At 33.8% G+C, this 18929-nt stretch overlaps 3 protein-coding genes across 8 annotated transcripts; all 3 read left to right on the forward strand.

The window, feature by feature from the left end:
• The first annotated feature begins 1851 nt into the window (after positions 1-1851).
• LOC140839940 (WEB family protein At2g38370-like) lies at positions 1852-7436 on the forward strand. Of its 4 annotated transcripts, none has more exons than XM_073206949.1 (4): positions 1852-2184; positions 4298-6657; positions 6739-6846; positions 6936-7436. In XM_073206949.1, the coding sequence occupies exons 1-2, from the start codon at positions 1900-1902 to the stop codon at positions 5816-5818; spliced, it is 1806 nt and encodes a 601-aa protein (XP_073063050.1). In that variant the 5' UTR covers positions 1852-1899; the 3' UTR covers positions 5819-6657; positions 6739-6846; positions 6936-7436. The 4 variants fall into 4 exon arrangements, with proteins under 4 accessions (XP_073063050.1, XP_073063051.1, XP_073063052.1 ...); XM_073206950.1 differs by having other exon boundaries at positions 4298-5876; positions 6021-6846; XM_073206951.1 differs by having other exon boundaries at positions 4298-6390; positions 6936-7435.
• Positions 7437-10863: 3427 nt separating this feature from the next.
• LOC140839941 (CBL-interacting protein kinase 2-like) lies at positions 10864-13612 on the forward strand. Of its 3 annotated transcripts, none has more exons than XM_073206952.1 (2): positions 10864-11020; positions 11577-13612. In XM_073206952.1, exon 2 carries the CDS (start codon positions 11996-11998, stop codon positions 13379-13381), a length of 1386 nt encoding a protein of 461 aa, XP_073063053.1. In that variant the 5' UTR covers positions 10864-11020; positions 11577-11995; the 3' UTR covers positions 13382-13612. The 3 variants fall into 3 exon arrangements, with proteins under 3 accessions (XP_073063053.1, XP_073063054.1, XP_073063056.1); XM_073206953.1 differs by having other exon boundaries at positions 10866-11117; XM_073206955.1 differs by lacking the exon at positions 10864-11020 and adding an exon at positions 11055-11234.
• Positions 13613-15477: 1865 nt separating this feature from the next.
• LOC140839942 (transcription repressor OFP1-like) lies at positions 15478-16651 on the forward strand. Its single transcript, XM_073206956.1, has one exon. It carries the CDS (start codon positions 15520-15522, stop codon positions 16621-16623), a length of 1104 nt encoding a protein of 367 aa, XP_073063057.1. The 5' UTR covers positions 15478-15519; the 3' UTR covers positions 16624-16651.
• Positions 16652-18929: the final 2278 nt, after the last annotated feature.

The raw sequence follows: 18929 nt of genomic DNA on the forward strand, positions 1-18929 counted from the left end.
CAATTCACAATATTAGTCCACTAATTTTCATTTTTTCCTCTTTAGCCTTTGAGTGTTTACTTGTCGCTGAAATTACTGATGTGATGACGAACATTACTGATGTGGTTATTAACACGTCAGCATTCCAGTGAAAATTACCAACATTGAAAAATAAGTGCAAATTAGTTGATTAAGATCGTGAATTAACAGACCTGACAAAAAATGAAAAAAAGTGTAAGTTACAATACAAAATTTATATGGAAACTTGAATTAACATACCGATAATATGATGAATGTGAGTACACTTCTATTGTTATTTTTTTTTTTCCCTATACAAAATGTTATACCATTATTTTTAATAGCATTGAATTAATATTCTTAATTCGCGTGCGTTGTGATTCTCAATAAATCTTTAATTACTTGATTATTTTATATATATATATATATATATATATATATATATATATATATATATATATATATATATATATATATATATATATTATAATTTGCAAAAATAAAATGTAGGATTTGGATGAAGTATTCTGATATGAATGTTTATCTATGTATAAATTGATGCAAAACTTTTGAAAGGACAAAATTTTGGAGGCTTGTTAAACTTGTTCAGAATCATCTTACTTCACCAATTTTTCCAAAACCAAATCCTGGATTTGTCGTTATTCCAAAATCTTCAAGATAAATGCTTTGATATTTATTGGCAGAGCTATATAATTTGTTTAGTATATAAATCATCATGAGATGCAATACTCTATGGGGCCTTGGGCTCGTATGACAAGCATTGATTACAAGTAATTAAAAGATTCGAGTCGAATTATTATCATTAGCTATAGTTTTTTGATCTATTGATAAATGTCTGATCTTTACAGTTGTTATCGGAATCGAATTGAAAAGTTCGATTCTCATTTATTGCGAAAAGTGCAATTATTAGAAATATGATGATTGAGTTTGAGCAGCTGTATAGTGCTATTGAAACTTGATGTTTGAAAAACAAGACAATTTAAAATTTTGGCTAGACCATCAACACTAATTATATATTTTGATAAAATGAGAAACGCTCGATCTTATAAAAATCCACAATCATTTTTCTAAAATATTTGCAAATACTACCTTAAAAAATGACAGTTAACTTGCTCACAATGCATTTGGAGGGCTCCAACTTTTTTAAAAGGTTTGTTTGGTTAATTGGGCTAGGCTAGGAATCAATTTTAATTCATGTCTTAGGCCAGCTGATTTCGAACGATTTCATATTTTTATTGCACAGCCGTTCATATTTCTCTATGAGCATTACGTGTTTTGCACAATAGATCTATATAAATTTTGTTTTTTAAAACATAAACCTTGCTCGAAAAAAACAATCGCGTCGCTTGCCTAAGACCAAGTATCAGGTCTACTTTTTATGTCAAAAAAAAAAAAAAAAAAAACAGTGCATGTCTATTTTGACAAAAGACTCGTTTTTATGAGAGATAGCGAAAACGTTTTTAATCTTTTTTTTTAAAAAAGTAACTTTATTAAATGTATTTGAAAAATTTGAACAAACTTATTTTCAAATTTTTTTCTAGCATTTATATTTATATATGATAAAACATGTATATTTTAGGGAAATAAAACAAATAAAGATTCTTCACGATCTATTACTATCCTGTAGGGTGGAGGATGTCATACTAACCACGTTAGGTAGGTTGGTATGACTTTTTATGAAATCATAATTTAACCCCAAATAAAAATATAATATGATGTTTTATTAATTTTTATAATTATAATATTACTTATATTTTAATAAAAATTAAATTAATGAAATATTACAAATATGCAAAACATGCTCTCGCATAATAGTGCTGATAACAGTTGAAAGAATCCAAACGTTGCAGTATGTCTCCTTTCGAGACGACCCAACGTTAAATGAACGTTACCGACTTCGTTCTACTCACTACTTCTCGAACTCCACAGTTACTCGTTTTATTAAACATCTCGTGGATTATCTTCTTTCTTGCAATGGCTGAGGGAAGTTCGGAAAATCTCGAGCCCAAGCGTGAGCTGGTTCCGGAGATGAACCCTGAGACAGAACTCGGTTCTGAGAGGGCTGAAATCGACACGTCTGCGCAGTTTGACTCGGTAAAAGAGGCGGCCAGCCGGTTTGGAGGAATGGCCCTCTGGAAACCCATTTCCCCAAAGAATGCAACTGAGGTTGTGTGCAAATGCATTGTGTTTTTTGTTCATTTTTTAGTTTCGTTTTAGTTTACCCATGGTTTAGTGTATCTGTTATCTGAGTTTTGTCCCTTCTTGTGCTACCTTATGAGATAATGGTGTGACAGTTAGTGTTGCTGCTTTATTATCTGATGATATTCTGGTGAATCGGGTGTGATATACGTGGGTAATCTACCTGATAATAATAATAATTTAGTGTTCATGAAATTTGAGCAAAGATAATCGCTTCAATATAACCAAAGAGAAGGAACTCGTGAAGGCGCTCTGCAGAAATCAGGAGCCCTTGACGTCTGGGGGCCTAGCGTTCCCCAGCTTGGGAATTTCCTCATGTTTCGTTCAAGTTTTCTATCCATCTTTGCTTAATTTTTCATTCATTAAGTTTAAATATCTAACAATCCCCCACATAAATGAAATTTAAATCATGCATACACATGATTTCGAAATAGCGTTTACACATAACTCATCGAATCATGTGACGGTACGCTTTTCACTTCGAACCTTCTTTAGAAGAATATTATCGATTTACTAGGCCACAAAGTGACATGATGTCTTGAACTTGTTGGCAGTTTATGTAAAATCAGACAATAGTACCTAACTATAACTTCCTTATCATTTTCTTTTGGTAGTTCAGTTGTATCCGTTTTTGGCCATGAAACACATCTTGGTTTCAGAAGTCTTTCTTTGAGGCGACCCATCCTCACACTCACTTAGGTTATCCTACCATACCCCACCTTTTATAGGTAAAAAAATAATTAAAAGTATGATACTTAACCTCACTAATTTACGATCCTTGTAGTTTGTATATGAAATTATACATATTCATACTTCTTCAATCAAATGATTCCAAAAAACATAAAATTTAAATACTATTACAAAAAGAAGCAATTAAAATTCCAAATCTTATATTTGAAATTCAACGATTCACAAGTCCTCATGTTGTTGTGAGACTGCATAATCTGAAGTCGTTTATTGTCATACATCTTCAAAGTTACAAACCAAAAAAGAAAGAACCCAAAGAATATAAAAATCGTTTTAAGATTGTTGGTGTGAATTCTCCTTAAAAAAAATATTAGTTAAAAAATGATCTAAGCATTTCTATTTAATGTTATTAATCTGAAGGGACATGTTTTTTCAATATATGAGTGTCTCTTTGTCCAAATAACTGATGAAAATCATCAATGAACACATTTAGGACGTAAGGATATCAGAAAAACTCGAAAAGGCACACACCCTTTCGTGAAACCGGGTCCGGAGGTGCCACTTTCCGGGCGCCCCACCACTTGCTGCCCGGAAAATCCAGGCATCCCTAGCGCTTCCCCTGCTTCTTAGGAGTGTCGATTTTCCTTTCAATGTTTTTGTTTCGAGTTTCTATCCGTCTTTGCTTAATTTTCATTTATTAAGCTTAAAATATCCAACAATCCTTTGTAAAAGGATTCATTGCCATTGTCAGTGTTGCATTTAGTAGTGTTAATTTAATTGTTTTGGTCATTTTTGTTCTTATTATATTTGTCTTGTTATAGCGAGTAGTGTTCTGAAATCTAGAATTGAAGTTAAGATTTCATCTTTGAGTTTCAGTACTAGGAGATATTGCATGCATAGAACCACCCATGGTCATAAATTATACCCAGAATTGCATTTTGTTTGTGTATTGTGGTTTAACGTTTAAGGTAATATAGTTTGGGATAACTCTGTTCTTTCATGTGAATAAGGTTCTGTGTTTCCCTGTTTTATGTGTACTCATATCTTGGTAAAGACGCTACCTATTTTGCAAAGAAGAAGAGATTGGAATTATCGGTTGTTTATTGCTTTATCAAAAGTGGCAACTTACACTTTCGCGTATTAACTATTTATTAGATTTTTTAGATGTTCCTGGTTCCTTAATCTAGTCTGCTTTTGAAATTTGGAACATTAAATGCATCTAGATCAAAGTAACAGAAAGTTCATTTTTTTTCATCGAACGGTGATTGCTAATATAATTGGTTATCTATGTGCCTGATTGATATGATGGGCTGCTCAAATTGAATCATGATGTGCATTAGCTGACTAATTTTTTGCGGTGTTAATACTGTTTAATGGATATTGTGGGTGACAGAATGATGCTCAGATTGTTGACATTGTCAAAGTGGAGGAAAATGCAGCGCAAATGGAAAGAGAATTGATTACTATGGAGAGGGAGACACTCGATGTTTTAAAGGAGTTGGAAACAACCAAATTGATCATTGAAGAATTGAACTTGAAGTTGCAGAAAGAAGCACCACAAATTAACGTCGCCGTGAACAAATATTTGCAGAACAACAGCATGCATTTTGATGTCGAAACAGAAGAAAATCTGGAAAAAAATATGAGTGAGCATCCCGACGAAAATGGTAATATGGGCCTGGCTGCCTCTGCTACCCCTGGGATCATTCTAATGGAGCTGAAACTGGCTAAGATGAACTTAACCAGGATTACTGCTGAGCTTTCAGATATCCGAGCCATGGTTAATTTGTGCGACAAGAAAATTGAGACAGAAAGAATTTTACTTGAGAAGACTCGTCAAGGATTGTCGTCTAATACCTCCAAAATTTCATTTATCGAGGATGAGCTAAACCAAACAATACAGAATCTTGAAATGTCCAAGGATTCTGAAGTCGAAGGTGGTTCCCCTCATCCATCAGATGTTGTCACAAGGGAGCTTCAGAGGCTAAGTTTGGAGATCGAACAATTTAAGAATGTTGGAAGCATTGCAAGATCGGAAGTTTTGAGAGCACTGTCTGAGATTGAACAGACAAAGGATGCTATCAAAACTGCTCATATAAAGTCGGTTGCTGCTAAAATGATGAAGGAAGCAGCCAGAGCTTCTGAAGCTGTTGCTCTTGCAGAAATCAAAGCACTTTTCAGTGCTTCTGAACAAAAATCAGAAGGGGTGACACTGACTTTTGAGGAATACTCAACCTTGATCTCTACAGCTCGAGATGCAAAGGAATCTTATCAGGATAAGGAAGCGGATGCAGTGCTTAGAGCCAATGAAGCAAATTTGTTGAACTATTATATCCTAAAAAAGGTGGAAGAAGCAACTGAAGAGGTTAAAATCAGCAAAAAGGCCCTGGAAGAAGCATTGAGCAGGGTGGAAGCGGCAAATAGAGGTGAACTTGTAGTGGAAGAGGTTCTTCATGGATGGAGATCTGATCATGGTCAGAATCGACGTTCTGTTCATAATTCTACTAAATTTAAGAACTCACATTCATCCCTCCACTGTAAAGAATATCACATGCTGGACGTAAACAATCCGAATCTTGTGGATGATGACGAGCTAAAACCAGTCCTGAAGCCAACTCTGTCGATTGGGCAAATATTGAGCAGGAAACTGCTTCTAACCGAAGAGTACGAGAATGGAGTACGAGCAGAAGGGAACATGGGGAAGCGCAGAGTGTCACTGGGACAAATGCTTAACAGTAAACCTAATACTGATCCACGCTCTGCTGAGAAAGCAGCAGCTGGTAAAGAAAACGGACTTCCTCCAAAGAGAAAGAAGTTCAGTTTTGATCGTATCACCCTCCTCATGTCGAAGCAAAATAAGAAGATGAAGAAGAAACAAAGTGCAATTTCAATGTGTCCGCAGCTTGTAAGATGAACTTTGTTGGATCTTGGACAAAACACTGGGTTCCTAGTACTTGCCTTGTGTAGTAAAGGTATTAATTGCTATGCATCAGCTTTGTGGGGGAATCAAAATATGTACAATGATAATGTAATTATCATGTTTGAAAATGCTACGTTTGCAAGAAAATAGCCGTTTCTTGCAAAATCTCTTATATCAACAATATATATTTGACCAGATTAATAGATTATCTTGCTTGGTTGTTGGGATCAACTCTGAGTTGGGTCGAATCTATCCCAAATATTAATGCAATCTCCCAAGAAATAAACAAGTCAGACATCGAATAATATTTACAATTTCTCGCATTCATCACCAGATTATGATACACGTAATTGATATCTTATTTCAAATCATCACATCCATCCGTTCTTATCTTTTATTTGACAACAAAATTGTCATTTCTAACATATTAGATTAGCAATAACAAACTGATCTATTCACGGTACAAACCTTAAAGCATTTTTTGTTTTTTTCTCTATATTTTGTGGAGGGGAAGACTATATCCACAGGTGCGAAGCCAATCCAAAGATACATCACTTGAAGGAAAGGTATAGCTTTTCTTGATATTGCTCATCACTTGAAGGAAAGGTATAGCTTTTCTTGACTCCTTGTGTGTGTGTGATTGTTTAAGTATTGTTACATAGTAATTTGAGGCAGGATCTTCTTTGTTCTTGGATTCGCTTTTCGTTAAGTTCATTGCAGGGTGCATGTTTTAGTCGTGCTCTACAAATTCGATTGTGCTATTGTTTCTGTTTTTCAAAAAAAGGTTTTGTAGTTCTCCTGGTTGTTTGAAGATACGACTGAGGCACCGCGTGGTATTCAATAATTCAGTACTGATTTAGAATGAGTTCGAGCTTTTACATTTGTTTTGTGAGATAGTATAATGTATCATGCAGTGATGTATACACGCGAGGGTGCCTTATCTGTAGTCATATTCAGCAGCTGCTGGTGCTCTTATGCTAGAGACTTAACTGCCAACCATTTTAATGGAGAAAGTGTTTTAGGTAATTCTATCCATCAGTCAATTTCCTTTTTTTTCTTTTTAGTTGCCATTTCGGCTAAAATTGTACTTGTGTCTATTTCCGGCTAGCAGATCTGTGGTCACAGGAAGACACTCCACATCAACGTAAAGTGTTGCAGTAAATATTCTATAAATCAACTGAGGTTGTCATACTTACATGGAAACACGATTGCCCGAACCGAATTTAATTTCTTCACTGCATATCGATTCCGGTTTCCAAGAACCAAATATGAAGTGAATGGACACACGTAATAAGCATGGAGATTGGAGGAGAGGCAAAGAACAAAATCACTGATGAGCCTCAAAGTTCAAACTCAGAAATAGTTCTATATTATAATGGTTCTGTTCAGAATGGTCTATTTAAGTTGTGGTAGCCGAGTCTTTGGAATTGTCATGTCGTATAATCATCATATATGTTCCCTCAAAAATAGGAGTCTCCGGATTCCTTGGAATTACCAAGGCACTTAGAGTGTCGAAGGGATACGTCGCAGCTCACATTCGGTCCTCTTTCTAACTGTTGATAATGGAACCAAAGTCTCAAATTGGAATATACAAGTGTTAATAAGATGAAATGTCATCTCCATTGATACGAGATCTTTTGGGTAAAGTCCAAAGCAAAGTCATGAGAGTTTAGGCTCAAAGTTGACAATATTATATCATTATGGAGATATGTAACTTACATGCCATAACAAATGTATCAGAATCATGGCCTAGATCGAGTCATGTGAGTGGAATCTTTGGATATTTAAATGAATGATGTGGCTCGATTGGAGGACAGATAAAGCTTGAGGAGAAGCTCCGACCATGAGAATAATGGTGGAACTTCTTTTGAGGAGAGGATTGTAGAGAATGCAACAAATATCTCACATTGGAATATCAAGATGAAGAGCATGAGTTAATAAAGTGAGATAATATCTATATTGGTATAACCTTTTTTTGGATACAAAAGTAATACCAAACGAGTGTAGGCTCGTAATGGAGAATCATATCATTATAGATATATGTTATTTCCATGACATAACACAAACGTTATATGTTTGTGATTTCATGTCAGCTATGTTTTGTCACCGCACCTCTTATGCAACAACCACAAAATAAATATCCTATTTTTTAGTGAACAAAAATAGATATACAAATATATTAAAAGAAATATCTTGAAGCCTCGTGCTTCTTCTACACCACTTAACATTCTCACCAAAAAATATGTGTTGTGGTGATGTGTTGTTTCGTTGTGGGGTTATGATAAATGAAACAAGCTGCCAATTCTTGCACCTAATGTGGTTGTCGTAAATTAATTGATTATTAAAACAAAAACGTCGGGAAATTTCAGGAGATACATACCTATCATTGAATTTTAGCGATATAATATATAAATTAATAATATTTGTCGAAAACTATCCAGGGACCGTTCATTTGGAATAAAACATCCATATCACATTAGTGACTCAAAACCTATATTCTCAAAATATATATATATATATATATATATATATATATATATATATATATATATATATATATATATATATATATATATATGTATGTATATATATATATATATATATATATATATATATATATATATATATATATATATATATATATATATATATATATAATATTGAAGTAGTTTTACGTTGATCACGTGGTTATATTTGTTTTGAATCATAACCACAAATCGGAACCATTACTCAACAATTAAACCGAGGGGTGGAGCTATTTTGGGTTATGGTAGGCTCCGGCACTACTTTTTTTTTTTTATAAAAAAAATAAAGTAATTTTTTTCATCTTCATGTTTTAATTAAAAATAAAACAACCCTCAGAAATCACATTTCATTTTCGTATGTTGGTTAGTTTATTGACATAGATTTTGAAATTATGCGAGTTTAACGTAAAATTCGATAACTCTAATATCGGTTAGTTTCGTTCGGTTTGATTTTTAATATAAAAGTTCAGTTAACCGAACAAATCGAAATTTATATAAAAAAATTAATATTATTAAATTTTCCAATAAAATTTACAAGGATATATAAATATTAAAAATATATAATAAAATTATATTGAATAACAGAACTAGATTTAAAAATATATATTTTAATAAATAAAATTTAAATTGGTTTAATTATATTTTTATATTACTTATTTTAATTAAAACATGATTTTTTTTAAAAAAATCTAAATTTTCGATTAATTTCGCCTCATGTTAGCCTCAATTATTTTTGGAATCCTGACTCCAAACCAGCTTCAGATATCAGTTTTCGACTAGGGTTTAAAGCTTGTACCAAAACCGTAATCTCTTATTAATTTTAATAGAAATTATATATTTATAATAATTTGTAATCTAATTTTTAAATAACTAGTTTAATCAGTCTTATCACTCTTCTATTTCTAAAGTTAGTTTTCCCTTATATTTGAAATTTTTCCAAAAGTAAATTTCAGCCCGAATTGAATCTTTCCTCAAATTGGAACCACTAGTCTAAACTCTAAAACTGATAGCGTCGATTATAAAATAGAGTATGTCTTTTGTGATATGGTATCATGATTTTTTATCTGTGAGACAGGTCAACTTTACCGATATTCACAATAAAAAGTAATATTTTTTAATGATAACCCAAATAAAAGATCCGTATCACAAATACGATCCGTGAGACCGACTCACACAAGTTTTTACCTATAAAATATCACGACGAGACCTAATTTTATACTGTTTATTTTTGTTTCATTTAAATCTTAATCCCCCAAATATATTTAATCAATCGATATCATAGATATAAATGGAGTGCCGACCTACTATTTTCGTTATAAATTAACAAAGACAAAAATTTGTGTGAGACAGTTTCACAGATCGTATTTGTGAGACAGATCTCTTATTTGGGTCATCCAAGAAAAAATATTATTTTTTATGCTAAGATTATTACTTTTTATTGTGAATATGGATATGTTTGATCCGTCTCACATATTATACCCGTTAGACGGTCTCACATGAGACTCATTCAATTACAAAATTCATAATTTAATTTAAGATTTCATTGAATTTCTAACACCTATTTAAAAAAATAAAAAGATCTTTGAAGAATTGCAAGTGGTTCACCAACTAGTAAATGATTCAATCTTCTCATTTTTGTTTTTGTCTAGATAAATTAAATGAGTCAACGGTACACTAACAATCAAAGTTTTTGAATTGTAGTTTTCCAAAGACTTGGCAGCCCCTGATGTTCATTGGTACTGTACATATCGGCGTTTGATGGTGTCTGGGTTCCGAGGAGCGACATGAGTTAGTCTATGCTATATCCGACGTAAAATTTCATGTTTAATTCGTTATCGAATTCAAAATAAATTATTCATAAAATACATTATTGTTTAAAAGTATTTGAATTGCAACGGATTATTAGCGATATCTTTTGATAAAACAATAATGACAAAAATTTATGTGAGACGGTCTCACGGATCGTATTTTGTGAGACATACCTCTTATTTGAGTCATCCATGAAAAATTATTACTTTTTATGTTAAGAGTATTACTTTTTATTGTGAATATCGGTAGGATTGACTCATCTCACAAATAACGATTCGTGTGACCGTCTTATAAGAGATCTACTCTAATTCATGATCACAATTCAATGCTCGAAAAGCGATTCATGTTTAAATTATTGTGATTTTCTTTTTATCAAACTATGAGTTGCAAGGTGGTCCAATAATCATATATACTCGAAGAATGATTCATACGTAAATTACTATATTTTTAAAAATATTTTAGTTATTATATTACAAACGTGTCTACAATTGGTTAGTTAAATAAAAATAATATTTCATGTCGAATTTCTATTCGATAATAGATGTTTAGAAAAGTAAATTCACCTATTTATTAGTTTTTTTTATATAATTTATTGTTATATCATGAATAAATAAATAAATAAAAATATAAATTGCTTGTTTTCTTTTTCCTTTCATTTTGGGGAAGGAATTATAAATTGCTTGTTGCGTATTAGATTTTAAAATAATTTCGTGAAGGCAGGTCATATTGATTAGCTGTAACCAAGTGAGTCGGCAACAAAAGGGCAGTGGCGTACGTTGTTGCACCTTGCAAGCCTTTCGGCACATACATAAATTTGGGGGTAACGTTACAGCTTTGGAAGAGTGATTTTTCCTTCAAAAAGGTACATCGAAACGAGACCCTCTTCAATTATTTTGTTATTTTTCTGTCTGCTATTTCTGTTTCTGTCCGTGTTCGATAGATTTTTAAATGAACTTGAGGTGATTTTTCTTGTCTTTGATATGGGTTTTTGCATCCTTGGATATAATATGATTGGCGGCCTTATTGATTATGTTCATATGTCTGGGAAATTAAGAGGGTATACTGATTTGGCTCAGGTAGTTGCTGTCCTGTTCAAAGATGTGATTTTTTTGAGGGTTGTGCGATTGAGTTTTTTGTAGTTGTTTGATTCGAAAGTTTAGTCAGGATTGCTTTTTGTTCATATTTTGGTGCTTTGAAGGTGAAGGTGCTTCTTGTTTTTATTCTTTCTCCAATAGTCGAATTAGATCTACGTATTTTACTTCATTTACTTTTATGGTTTGGATGTGAAATTTTACTGATTATCAGGATAGTTGCTGTTTTTGTTCGGGTGTTTATCAAGAAGAGACTCCCAAAATCAAGATTTCTGAATTATGTCGATTTATTCTGTTCTTGTTAGTAACTCTTCTTATTTCTTTCAGGTTTTGTATTACACCTATCTAGTTTCGAAATACCGAACAAACAATCTCCTGTGGTTGTGATTGTGGTTTGACACCTAGAAGCTCCTCATCCTCCGCACAGCTTTCTCTAGTACAAAAAAACCAGGGAATGCTGAAAGATGTGCTTGCGGGCTGGACAGTCTTTTTCTAATTTTGGTGAGGCCGAAGCACCATTCGAGCCACGGATCTTTATCCTTTATGCGATTGGACAGATAACTTATAGCCTTCACTGCTTCTGCTGTCAAGACAGAACAGTCGCTGGATACTCAAGGGGAAAAATTGTTTCGTATCATGACCTATGTGAGGATGGTTGAGTGATTGCTGCTTCTTTTAATAAACATTAGAGACTGTGTTAGCTGGTAAGTAGTGATTTGTAGTTTATTAGATATATATATCTGACGATGGAAAGGCAAGGAAGTATGTTGATGCAACGGTACGAGGTTGGGAAATTACTGGGGCAAGGGACCTTTGCCAAGGTTTATCATGCAAGAAACCTCAAAACCAATATGAGTGTGGCAGTGAAGATAGTTGACAAAGAGAAGATATTCAAGGCTGGGATGATCGATCAAATCAAGCGTGAAATCTCTGTGATGAGACTTGTTACGCACCCCAACATCGTGCAGCTTTACGAGGTAATGGCCAGTAAAACCAAGATATTTTTCGTGATGGAATATGTTAAAGGAGGTGAACTTTTCAACAAGGTTGCCAAAGGGAAACTGAAAGAAGACGCTGCAAAAAAATATTTTCAACAGCTGATTAGTGCTGTAGATTTTTGCCATAGCAGAGGCGTTTATCACCGTGATCTCAAACCTGAGAACCTTCTTTTGGATGAAAACGGGAACTTGAAGGTTTCTGACTTTGGACTGAGTGCCCTTGCAGAATCCAAGCGACAGGATGGATTACTTCACACAACGTGTGGGACGCCTGCCTATGTTGCTCCAGAAGTTATTAACAGGAGAGGGTATGATGGATCCAAAGCAGATATCTGGTCGTGTGGGGTGATCTTATATGTTCTGTTGGCTGGATATCTCCCTTTCCATGATTCAAATCTAATGGAGATGTACAGGAAAATAGGAAAGTCAGAGTTCAAGTTTCCAAACTGGATCTCTCCTGATGCTCGCAAGCTGATCTCCAAAATGCTGGATCCCGATCCAAACACCAGGATATCTATATCCAAGATAATGGAAAATTCTTGGTTTCGTAAAGGTTTCCAATCCAAGATCCCAAGGACTGATGCATACTCCAAGAACAGCAATGTAGAAACTGAAACGGAAACAGCCATTGATGCAGATGCAACATTGAAGACAGATCTTGATAGGCTCACTTCCTTGAATGCCTTTGATATAATCTCCCTTTCAGCAGGTTTTGATTTGTCGGGCTTATTTGAGGAAAATGATAGAAAGAGAGAATTAAGGTTTACGTCCAATCAACCTGCTAAGAACATCATATCAAAGATGGAGGATTTGGCCAGGCGGCTGAAGCTGAAGATTATGAAGAAGGATGGAGGATTGCTAAAATTTGAAGGATCCAAAGCCGGAAGAAAAGGGGTGCTCTCTATTGAAGCAGAAATTTTCGAGATTGCACCAGATTTTCATTTAGTTGAGATGAAGAAGACCAACGGAGACACCTTGGAGTTTCAGAAGATGATGAAGCAGGACGTTAGGCCATCCCTGAAAGACATTGTTTGGACATGGCAGGGCGACCAGCCTCTTGCAGATCTGCAACTAGAGCTATCGGAGTCAGAGCCATCCCAAGTACCACCACAGTTGCAGGATCACTCGCCTTAATAATTTTGGTGGCATGGACATGTATATTGGCTTGTTATTATTAGTAAAACATAGTTTGCTTTTGTGGAAAATGTAGTTGTTTCGTTGTTATCAGATAAGTATCTCGTTGTTTCGATTTGCATCAATAACTAAATCCTCTGGTTAGGGGGATGCACGATCAGCCCAACTTAGTTGTTGGTTAATATAATAGAGGCCGGCCCTCATCTATGATTATTACCGTTGCCTTCGCTAGCCTTCACTCCCAGCCCACCTATTCTCCATGCCGCCACTCCTCCACTATGTTCCTGATCTCGACCAGTCGAGATCCCATTCTCTGACGCTTAGGATTGGTTGCAGCCTAGGATTCGAACAACCAACGACAAAAGCCATAGATGCTGCGGCCACGAGCACAACGTGGGTTGAGGTTGGTGACTTAGCTCTCCAAAAATGTACAGGTCGGGGAAATTTGTCCAACTCAACTCACTATTTATGTGGTAGGTGTAACCGGTTTTCACAGCTCTAAGTGTTAGATCAGGCGGGATGGTGTGAAAATTGTTCATTCAAACCACTTATTTATATAGACGTGTCAACTTGTTGTGTCAGCTGATTTTGACTGCTCTATACATTTGCTACGTCCATAGTTGATAAATCAACCGATTTTCTTCAAAAAACATTTATTGGTGGATAGGTGTTAATGTTTCAAAGCATATAAATCTTTTATCACAAGTTAAATTCAAGTGAACATTAGGTGGAAAGATTTGAATTTAAGAAAACATTTGAGATGAGGATTTTAAATGACTCAAATGAAAATAATTATTTGGAACTTGAAATCCATCGACAAGTAGATATTTTTCAAACAAAGCAATGGAGTTATTAATATGGATTTGAAATCCATAACTTCAAATATATTCATTGAATATCTTAAAACTCGGAACCATATTGTTTCCAATAAAACTTGCATTTTATATGCCAGTCTTTTTATCAAGTGTGATATGAATTAAGACTCAAATAAAACGTAAAAAATACATGATTTTTGTGACGAGTTTAAATAAACTATTTATATAAAGTTGTCGGAAGCTCATTTGGTGTCTGATTAAGATAGACCGACGATTTTAAAAAATGCATGGAATAGCAACTTTAGTTGTGGTCCGATGCAAGAAAGAAGACTCATCCACGACATTATTTCGTGAAAACACATGCAATTCATGAGAGACTTTTTATTATTATTATTGTTGTTGTTACGAATTGTTAAAAAGCAACGTATGACCACCGGAAAGAAAAAATAAATTTTGTTGCGTATAAATTTCACCCAAATTTAAAGTATAATATTCCATGCATGTGTGAGTAAGATAAGTTGCTCACGTTCAACCAGACAAGATTTTACCATACAAATATTTTAAATTTGCTATTAATCCAAAATGTATTTTGCATTAAATATATAATAATATTACTTGCCTTTCGTTTTCCCAACGGAAGGTAGAGGAATTAGACCAATTCTCGCGATTTAGTGATAATTAATTAATCATAAGGCAAAGACTTGTGTGAGACGGTCTCACAGATCATATTTTGTGAGACAAATATCTTATTTGGGTCATCTATGAAAAAATATTATTTTTAATGCTAAGAGTATTACTTTTTATTGTGGATATCGGTAGGATTGACTCGTCTCACAGATAAAAATTCGTAAGACCGTCTCACAAGAAACATATTCTTGGAATAATAGTTTGGATAATCATATGTGATTTGCAAAAGACATTGCCGACACATTAATCATCCAATTCACCTTTATTATTTCTAGAGAATAAAATCAACCTTTTATCTGTAAATCCTAATTATAATAATTTAGTTATTTTTGCATTTATAATCATTTTTTTTTGTCTAGACATATAATATTCAATATCACGGAAAAATAAACTTATGTATTCAATAGTATTTAAAACATTAAGAATTAATCTTTAAGATAATCATGGAGAATTGGACAGGTGATTGGAGCATTTATTACAGACAACAGTGATTATTATAATCACAATTGCAAATTGTTTTGTGGCACCATTTTCTTCCTTCTGGACCCCATCAATCGCCCCGTCTTCCTATTTAATCGAACACATCCTCGCTCTCGTCTCCAATTCTCGCACTCCATTCAAAGATTTCTTTGAATTATGGGTAATTACAGGTTCAGATTGTCTGACTTGATACCAAACTCCTGGTTTCACAAGCTTAAGGAGACCAACAAAACAAGAAAAAATCAGTACAAATATCCCGCATCATCTTCTTCTCCTTCCCCATTCGCAGTTACAGACCCCAAAACACATCTTTCTGACCATAGAAAATCTTACCATTTCACGAGGGACCTCACTTTGAGCTCCAATTCTCCTGTCAAACCAAGAATTTCGGACAAACAGTGCTCTCTCGTGGAACCGCCGAGAAGATCATCCAGAAGAAGAAGAAGTAGCACTAAAAGGAATAGACCACCACAAAGGTTCGTTACTTCGTCAGTTTCCGCCGATTCAAGCTGCCGGGCCTCCATAGAATCGGCCTGGACTAAGCCTCCGAGGGAGCCCCCGAGTCCCCGTGATCTTGATCAAACTTCATCATCTGATTACGATTCCATCTCTCCGGAATATGGCTCAGAACGTGGCCTGACCCCCGATACATTCGACGGCATGCTTTCTTGTTCCACCTCCTGCAGATGCAGCGCTGAGAACGACACAGTTTCTGAGCACGATCATCTCCCGCCAATCATCACCAAGAAATTACAAGAGCCGACCAAGATTCTCAGGCCCTTGGCCGATATTTCCGGGAGAAATGTGAATGGGTCCCTGTCTGTTAAGGTAATGAAAGAAGACTTCTCGAGCACCACTAGCAGCAGCAAAGATCATCAAAACAAGAGAATTACGAGCCCCGTCAGACGACATTCACAGAAAACATCGTCACCTGGCCTAAGGCTCCGCACGAACTCTCCAAGAATCGGCAACCTACGGATTCAAGCTAGGAAGAACACTACTATAAGTTCGAATTCAAGCTTGGGTTCCCATCGAAGTGTCTCGGAGAGCTTTGCGGTGATGAAATCTTCCAAAGATCCCCGGAGGGATTTCAGAGAATCAATGGTGGAGATGATCGTACAGAACAACATCAGAGCTTCCAGGGACTTGGAAGAGCTTCTGGCGTGTTACCTGTCGTTGAATTCTGATGAGTACCACGATCTCATCATCAATGTTTTCAAACAAATTTGGTTTGAGTTTCTCCATGTTCGTCTCAAGTAATAATATTTTTTTCTTTTCTTATTGGTAATTTTTTCTTGCTATTTTAAATGATGTAGTGTAAATATTTATTATTATTATTATTATTATTATTATTATTATTATTATGTAATTACATAATTTGTGGCAGTTGGGAGGTTTGGTGGAAAATATTGAAATACCTTCCAAATTAAATAATCTATTGTTATGAATGTTTAATAGAGATATTCGTTATTAATTATCAATCCAAGTACTTATTTGTCATCTTTTGTAAATGTTACGTTAAATATGTTCCTATACTTGAAATTTAGCACCAAAAGTATCAACCTATTTTTTACGCCAAATAATCTGATACTATTTGCAACAAAAGAGGATGTAATAATTGACCAACGCAATGTTGTCTACTTCTCCTTATATAGTAAAATTGTGCCATACATTTGTGACATTTCAAACCTTGACACGTAATCATACAATATGTGACGTCATATGCATAAAAAATTTCGATGTAATAATATAATGTATATACAACAAAATATTACAATTATCACACTATCTATATCAGTGTAGCAGAAACAATATAATAAATACACACACAGCTCAAATAAGACAATAAACTATACTGTCTATATCTACTATCCAGTACTGGACTGTTTGACTAGACACACCTAGTTCTTCTTCTCTATCATGTCTCATGGCATAATCCTATAACATGACCAACATAAACAGCTACCAAAGGGTGAGCATATACAACAATTATTATCGTAATGGATAACAGTCATATTAATAACAACATAAAATATAACTGAAATCAAACCAGAATACCCTTTTTGCTATTTCTGAACAATCAAATCATCAACAATATCAACGACATCACTCTCATACGTACTACTGCAACAACAACATCAACGATACGTCACACCCCTACTCTGACAACAACAATATCGTCGATCTAACAACAACAACGATACGTCTCCAATAACGACAACCAACAATATCAACCATAATAAACAACAAATAAATATCAAATCACTCATTTCCGGTGATTTATCATCGTTCAACATAATTATCAATACTAAACAATGACAACATATGATCGTACGTTAACACATACCTGATAATCGAGTATATATATAAAATCTGGCTATTTCTTTGATCTCGAGGCTTGTGACGTTACTAAATAAGTCAACAACAATCATCATATCAATGTCACCGTATCAACACAAATACACAATTATAACAGCTTCAATATATCATATCAAATAGCCCAACGATAATCAATTCAATAAAAAATATAAAACTCGATTATATATCTTCATCGTTCAACAATTAATATTCCGATGTATTTATTTATAAATATTAACATCAAATGCAACCTAATAAATTAACTTCAATTAATAGGATATATAAAAACACCCGATAAAATAAAAAATTTCATATAAACAGATAGTCTATATTTCGTAGACTCCGAATATATAATCAGAATTAATAAAAATTAACAAACAACTCTCCAGTTTCAATTCAACGATTAAAATCCCTAGTTATAATAAATTACGAATACTTCAAAACAAAATCACTATAATCTTCTCTACTTCGTTAAAATCATACATTACTCAACAATTTTCAATTTCTGTATGATTTAACAATTTATCGAATATATTCCAAAAATCAACGAATTCAATTATCACCAAAAATATAAAATGTATACCTTAAATCGAAAACCTCGACGATTCCAGAACTGACGTCAGTTCGTCGATTGGATAAACCGATAAGTCGCATGATCGAAAAAAATAATCCAAAACCCAATTATCTTTTCTTTTCTCTTCTCTACTACGTTCCGACTAACTTTAAATTTTCAATTTTTTTATTTTTATATTATAATATATTATATTTAACATTTTTAACACCGATATATCCGTTTGAACCAGTCAAACGATCGTATTTTTCAAAACATAAACTTCTATATCTTTCAGTTTTCTACGTTATATCCAAATTTCAAATCATTTGTACTTCATATAACCAAGATATGTCATATTTCATTCTTTAAAAATCGTTTATTCCTCAATAATCTCACGTTACTAAATCAACAAAATATGATATTTATTTCAGACATTACAAAATCCATGCATGTAAAAGTTTTTATCCGAATTATCATTATCATTCAATTAAATGACGAATGTACATGCCATATTCCATCATAATGTTAGGACGAAAGCTCTAATTTTAATAATAACTAGTATTTAACTCGTGCGATGCACGGGATGATATTATTAAAAATTAGGGAAAAATAAATAAATATTTAAATTGAAAAAAAAATATAATATAATTATAAA

The sequence above is a fragment of the Primulina eburnea genome, chromosome 8, assembly GCF_022965805.1.
Source record: "Primulina eburnea isolate SZY01 chromosome 8, ASM2296580v1, whole genome shotgun sequence".
In the NCBI taxonomy this organism is placed as follows: domain Eukaryota; kingdom Viridiplantae; phylum Streptophyta; class Magnoliopsida; order Lamiales; family Gesneriaceae; genus Primulina; species Primulina eburnea.

Coding starts and splice junctions, on each gene's coding strand:
- LOC140839940 (XM_073206948.1), top strand. CDS start 1,900: ATGAACGTTACCGACTTCGTTCTACTCACTACTTCTCGAACTCCACAG. Junction 2,185..4,297: donor CCCCAAAGAATGCAACTGAG/GTTGTGTGCAAA, acceptor TGTGGGTGACAG/AATGATGCTCAGATTGTTGA.
- LOC140839941 (XM_073206952.1), top strand. CDS start 11,996: ATGGAAAGGCAAGGAAGTATGTTGATGCAACGGTACGAGGTTGGGAAA.
- LOC140839942 (XM_073206956.1), top strand. CDS start 15,520: ATGGGTAATTACAGGTTCAGATTGTCTGACTTGATACCAAACTCCTGG.